Source organism: Physeter macrocephalus, chromosome 4, assembly GCF_002837175.3.
Source record: "Physeter macrocephalus isolate SW-GA chromosome 4, ASM283717v5, whole genome shotgun sequence".
Lineage (NCBI taxonomy): Eukaryota > Metazoa > Chordata > Mammalia > Artiodactyla > Physeteridae > Physeter > Physeter macrocephalus.
This window is the reverse complement of record NC_041217.1, coordinates 116,350,805-116,357,723: the sequence shown is the minus strand read 5'-3', so window position 1 is coordinate 116,357,723 and position 6,919 is coordinate 116,350,805. Positions and strand designations below refer to the sequence as shown.

Here is a 6,919-nt window from a genome sequence, read left to right as displayed (position 1 = left end):
CCTGTGCTCCGCAGCGGGGAGAGGCCACAACAGTGAGAGGCCCGCGTACCGCAAAAAAAATAAAAATAAAATAAATAAATAAATAAATTGCTATGCCTAGCATAGAAGAGTGTATGTTATCTTCCTTCTCTGGGAAGGCATGTTTTCCAGAACTAAGTATCTAAGCGAGGAGGGAGGGGGGGTTCCTACCTCCACCTTTCCTTCCCTCCTCTCCATTCTCTTCTCCTTTCCACACTTCCTCTTTCCCTCCCTCACTACTTCCTTCCTTTCCTTCTTTCTTTCCAGTATCCATCCCATCCGGGATATATTAAATGATCAAAACCATTTAATCACAATTAGTTAACTCTCCAAAATACTTACCATCACTCTGGATATTGCTACTAAACTTAACTCTGTTACAAAGTTATACTTCTTATACCATTTTTTAAAAATTTATTTATTTTGGCTGTGTTGGGTCTTCGTTGCCGTGCACGAGTTTTCTCTAGTTGCGGACATCAGGGACTACTCTGCACGGGCTTCTCACTGCGGTGGCTTCTCTTGTTGTGGAGCACGGGCTCTAGGCGCGTGGGCTTCAGTAGTTGTCGCTCGCGGGCTCTAGAGCGCAGGCTCAGTAGTTGTGGAGCATGGGCTTAGTTGCTCCGTGGCATGTGGGATCTTCCCGGACCAGGAATCAAACCCGTGTCCCCTGCACTGGCAGGCGGATTCTTAACCACAGAATCCAGGGAAGCCCCTATACCATTTTAACGTTTGTTAAATGTACAGTACCTGTACCTGACAAACTTTATTTTTGACAAATGTACCTGTACCTGACAAACTACATTTGTAGTTTGTACAGGTAAATGTACAGTACCTGTACCTGACAAACTGTACCTGACAAACTACATTTTTGACAAATGTACCTGACAAACTTTATTTTTAAGTAAGTTGACACGTGAACGCTGCAACCCCTTCCTGAAACATTTTAATTGGCTTCAATGATATCATGACCTGGTTTTCTTCCTGTGTCTGGGTGAGCTTCAGACAGATATATCCAAGTGTTTATTTGGCTTCATCACCCACCCAGATGCTCAAATCAGAAACCTGAGAGCCTTAAGCACTTCCACCTCTCATTCATGCCTCACATCCAGTCATTCACTGTCTCATTTCCTATATCACTCTAAAAATTGATCAATTTTCCCCCATTTCCCACTACCACTACTATAATGCAGGTCACTGTTATCCCTTGCCTCAGGCCAACTCCTAATTAATTTGCTTTCTTGCCTATAATCCATTCTTTCCTATCAAGCCAGAAGTGGTCTTTCTTAAAAAAAAAAAAAAAGTAAATTTGATTATGTTACTATTTTGCTTAAAATTTTTCCACGTCCCTTAAAACAAAAATCCAAACACTAAAATTTTTAAATAAATTTCTTTTTCTTTTTTTTTTTTTTTTTTTCGGTACGCGGGCCTCTCACGTAGGTTTTTTTTTTTTTTTTTTTTTTTGGCAGTACACGGGCCTCTCACTGTTGTGGCCTCTCCCGTGGCGGAGCACAGGCTCCAGACACACAAGCTCAGCGGCCATGGCTTACGGGCCCAGCCGCTCCGCTGCATGTGGGATCTTCCCGGACCGAGGCATGAACCCGTATCCCCTGCATCGGCAGGCAGACACCACTGCTCCACCAGCCCTAAAATAAATTTCTTTATAATCTTGCCCTAGTATTTTCTCCAGTTTCATTTCTTGATTCTTCCTTTTTAAAAAAAATAATAAATTTATTTATTTATTTTTGGCTGCATTGGGTCTTCGTTGCTGCACGCGGGCTTTTTCTAGTTGCGGCGAGTGGGGGCTACTCTTTGTTGCGGTGCGCGGGCTTCTCACTGCGGTGGCTTTTCTTGTTGTGGAGCACGGGCTCTAGGCACACGGGCTTCAGTAGTTGTGGCTCGCGGGCTCTAGAGTGCAGGTTCAGTAGTTGTGGCACACGGGCTTAGTTGCTCCATGGCACGTGGGATCTTCCCGGACCAGGGCTTAAACCCATGCCCCCTGCATTGGCAGGCAGATTCTTAACCACTGCGCCACCAGGGAAGTCCCTCTTGATTCTTCCTTAATCTGCCATGTTTGTTCCAGACATACTAAATTTCTTTCCATTTCTTCAAAACGCTATGCTCTCATCTCTGGAACTTCGTAAATGCTATATGAAACGTGTCTCTCTCTCTTTCCCCTGTGCTGAGCTATCTCCTATTCATATATTCCATTTCTTCTGGAAGCCTTTCCTGATAATACAAGTTCCAGAAAGGTGTTCCTTTCATGTATTCTTAGAGCATTTAGTGCTCCCCTAGCATAGCACTAGTGCTGTATTGTTGTGGCTTATGGCCATCTTCCTCACTCAATGAGGCTGAGACCACATCAAGCACATGGCACGGGACTTCACTGAGGCCCGCGCACTCTAGGGCCCGCGTGCGGCAACTACTGAGCCCACGTGCTGCAAGTAAGGAAGCCCACACGCCTAGAGCCCATGCTCGGCAACAAGAGGAGCCACTGTAATGAGTAGCCCGCTCACCGCAAAGAAGAGTAGCCCCTGCTCACCACAACTAGAGAATGCCCGTGCACAGCAACGAAGACCCAATGCAGCCAAAAAAGAAAGAAGAAGATGGTGCTTGGACTTAGGAAAAAAAAAAGCACATGGCACAATGCATTCTAGTGTAACAAACTTCCTCTAAATGCTTGTGGAATAAGTGATTTATTTTATTTTATTTTTATTTTTTATTGAAGTAGAGTTGATTTACAATGCTGTGCCAATCTCTGCTGTACAGCATAGTGACTCAGTTATACACATTTATACATTCTTCTTTTTAATATTCCTTTCCATTATGGTTTATCTCAGGATAGTGAATAGAGTTCCCTGTGCTATACAGTAGGACCTTGTTTATCCATCCTATATATAATAGTTCACATCTGCTAATCCCACACTCCCAGTCCTTTCCTCCCCCTCCCCCCTCCCCCTTGGCAACTACAAGTCTGTTCTCTATGTCTGTGAGTCTGTTTCTGTTTTGTAGATAGGTTCATTTGAGCCATATTTTAGATTCCACATATAAGAGATATCATATGGTATTTGTCTTTCTCTTTCTGACTTCACTTAGTATGATAATCTGTAGTTGCACATCCATGTTGCTGCAAATGGCATTATTTTGTTCTTTTTTATGGCTAAGTTGGAATAATTGATATTAATGCTATCTTATTAGGTAATCCTTGATTCACAAATGGTTTCTACACAGAAACCCTACAAACATTCTGAAAGCACTTAATTTCTGGAGAATCAGCTGGTTCAGAAGTGGTAGATAAGAAATAGTTGTGAAGATCAGGAAATCTAGTCCTGGGAGCAGATTTTTAGGCCAAATCTGCCATTTTATCATGACTCACTAGTGGAAAAAGTGCAGGGAAGGAAAATGGCATTAAACCAATACTCTGGTTTCCTAAAGACATTTCTATATCAGGAAAGGAAAGAGAAACTTTTTCCTTCATTTATGTTGTTTTCTTATCTAGGGCCAAGTATTGTCATTTCATATTATTGCTCAGTTAACTCATATATTAATAAAAATTTTTTTGGCAATCTGTGGATTTTAAGACCATATAAACATTATTTCTGAGTTGAATTGGTTCTGTGGTAAAGCCTGTCATATATAAAACTTGGAACAAATAATAATTACCCTTTACCTCTCTTATTCCTGTGTCTAGTTCAGCCACAGGGACACAATTCAAGTGAGAGGTTTATGTATATACTTTCAGGGGTTAGAATTAGGTCATTGCTTTTCATGGCAAAATGTATTCCAAGTCAATGATTTAAAAGCAGAGTTTCTATTTGCAATTTAGAGATTGCCTATATGCAGGGAATGATATTGTAATAATAAAACGGCTATTTGGGAGCTTACCATAGTGTCAGACACACTGCAAAGTGTTTCCAAACTTTATGTAATTCTCATGACAACTCTATGAAAGTTGTCACAGATAAGGAAACTCAGATTTAGAGAGGCTATGTAACTTGCCCAAGGTCATAACTAAATGGCAGTTAGACATGTAATTCATGAAATTACAAAAAGGTAGTCTAAATAGTTATTTATAATTTTATTAGAAAGACTTTTAAAGTTTGGAATTTCACCTTTTCCACATAGTATTTGTGTTGACTTTGGACAAGTTACTTTTTAGTGCCTCGGTTTCCTCATCTATAAAATGGGGATATTAATAACACCTACTTCACAGGGTTACAGAAAAATAAGTCAAGACACGTAAAGTGCTTATAATTGTACCTGGCAGCTATAAGTATTAACTATTATTATTTATTTTTAATTAACCTGACAGTAAATAAATCAGCACAATAAAATCACAGCATTAACTGATTTTTGCCTGATTATGAAGGGGTCATGATATCTACTTCATTCAGGTAAAAACCATGATTTAACTGAAATGCTCTATTTTAATTACCAGAATGGAGGTTCATTTTAATCCAATTAAAACGTTTTCCCAATATTAGAACATCTTTTTAATTTTTTTAATTAAAAAAATTTTTGTTGTTAGAACATCTTAATGTCTAATTCAGATAACTCATAGTGTAAAGTCAAAGTATTTATTTGTGTTCCCTGGAATGGAGACTTTATGGTCACCATTTTCTCTGTTACTACAAAATACTTTAGTCTTACAGTTTCTAATAATTCCTTCTTGTTTATCGCTTTATACTTTTAAAGAGAATTTTTGGTTTTTAGTTCAATGTGAAACCTTTCTATTCAAGAAATACTCCCTTTGTAGTATGTATAATTCTGGCAAGAGTATAAAAGAATTATTTTAAATAGGTAGTAGATGATGACTCCCCAGAGATGTATAAAACAATCTCTCAAGAATCTCTTACACCGGGAAAACTAGAAATTAATTTTGAAGAATTATTAAAACAAAAAATGGAAGAAGAAAGACGACGAACAGAGGAGGAACGGAAGCATAAGCTAGAGATGGAAAAACAGGAATTTGAACAACTGAGACAAGAAATGGGAGAGGTAAGACTTTAAGAATTGTCCATTTTTATTCCACAAATATTTATTAATCTCAGTATTTCACACGCATTACCTTACAGTAACTTTCTAAGTATTATTATTCACATAAAGGACACGCCTATGAGGCACTTGGTACAAGTTTCAGCATAGTTGAGTGTACCTTTCCAGCCTGCTATAACTCTACTCCTTCTTGCTAGTTTGAAAAATATATAAGATTCCAAGTGACTGAGATATTACTGTAGTACATAAGTAAATATTTCTTCCTGTATACCTCACAATTGTGTGAGATTACACCATGATTGAGAACTGTCACTCTAGAGTACTTAATATACCCATTTATACTTATTTTCCTTGAAACAGAATTAAACTGATAATCAAAATAAGAAAAAACTATAAGAGTACCATGGATGCTAATGGGAACATCAGTTTGGCAAGTCTTTGAATAATTTTACAGGCATACTGCATTTCATTGTGCTTCACTTTATTGCACTTTGCAGGTACTGCACTTTTTACAAATTGAAGGTCTGTGGCAACGCTGCATAGAGCAAGTCTGTTGCCACCATTTTTCCAACAGCATTTGCTCACTTTGTGTCTCTGTGTCACATTTTGGTAATTCTCTCAATATTTCAAACTTTTTCATTATTATTATATTTGTTATGGTGATCTGTGATCAGTGATCTTCATTGTTACCATTGTAGCTGTTTGGGGGCACCACAAACTGCTCCCATATAAGATAGTAAACTTAATGGATAAGTGTGTATGTTCTGACTGCTTCACTGACCAGCTGTTTGCCCATCTCTTTCCCTCTCTTCGGGCCTACCTGTTCCCTTACACAACAGTATTAAAATTAGGCCAATTAATGGTCTCTGAGTGTTTAAGTGAAAGTAAGAGTCACACATCTCTCACTTTACACTTGGCCAAGAAGCGATTTGTCTCACTTTCTCAACGTCGAAACCTGAGATAGATAGGCCAAAATCTAGGCCTCTTGTGCCAAACCATTAGCCAAAATGTGAATGCAAAGGAAAAGTTCTTGAAGGAAATTAGAAGTGTTACTCCAGTGAACACACAAATGATAAGAAAGTGGAACAGCCTTACTGTTGATGTGGAAAAAGTTCTAGTGGTCTGGAAAGAAGGTCACATAAGCCACAACATTCCCTTAAGCCAAAGCCTACTCCAGAGCAAGGCCTTAACTCTCTTCAATTCTATGAAGACTGAGCGATGAGGCTGCAGAAGAAATGTCTGAAGCTAGCAGAGGTTGCTTCTTGAAGTTTAAAGAAAGAAGCCGTCTCCATAACATAAAAGCACAACGTGAAACAGCAAGTGTTTTTGTAGAGGCTGCAGAAGTTTTGCAGAAGATCTAAGATAATCAAACTGAAGGTGGCTACACTAAACAATAGATTTTCAATGTAGACAAACAGGCTTGTATTGGAAGAAGATGCCATCTAGGACTTTTTTAGCTAGAGAGGAGAAGTCAATGCCTGGCTTCAAAGCTTCAAAAGACAGGCTGACTCTCTTGTTATGGGCTAAAACATAGCTGGTGACTTTAAGTTGAAGCCAATGCTTATTTACCATTCTGAAAATCCTAGGGTCCTTAAGAATTATGCTAAATCTACTTTGCCAGTGCTCTATAAATGGAACAGAGAACCTAGATATAGCAATCTATTCACAACCTGGTTTACTGAATATTTAAAGCCCACTGTTAAGACCTACTGCTCAGAAAAAAAGATTCCTTTAAAATATTACTGCTCATTAATAGTGCACCTGAAAGAAACTTCTCTAGGCAGGAAACACAAGAGAAGGAAAAGACCTACAATAACAAACCCAAAACAATTAAGAAAATGGTAATAGGAACATACATATTGATAATTACATTAAATGTAAATGGATTAAATGCTCCAACCAAAAGACA

At 38.6% G+C, this 6,919-nt stretch overlaps 1 protein-coding gene across 10 annotated transcripts in view; it reads left to right on the top strand.

The window, feature by feature from the left end:
* NEXN (nexilin F-actin binding protein) overlaps positions 1–6,919 on the top strand; it is a 56,596-nt gene that overhangs the window by 35,623 nt on the left and 14,054 nt on the right. For all 10 annotated transcript variants that reach the window (XM_028489237.2, XM_028489241.2, XM_028489236.2 and 7 more), the window contains one exon: positions 4,816–5,013. In XM_028489237.2, coding sequence (XP_028345038.1) covers positions 4,816–5,013 — 198 coding nt within the window. The remainder of the gene's footprint in view (positions 1–4,815; positions 5,014–6,919) is intronic.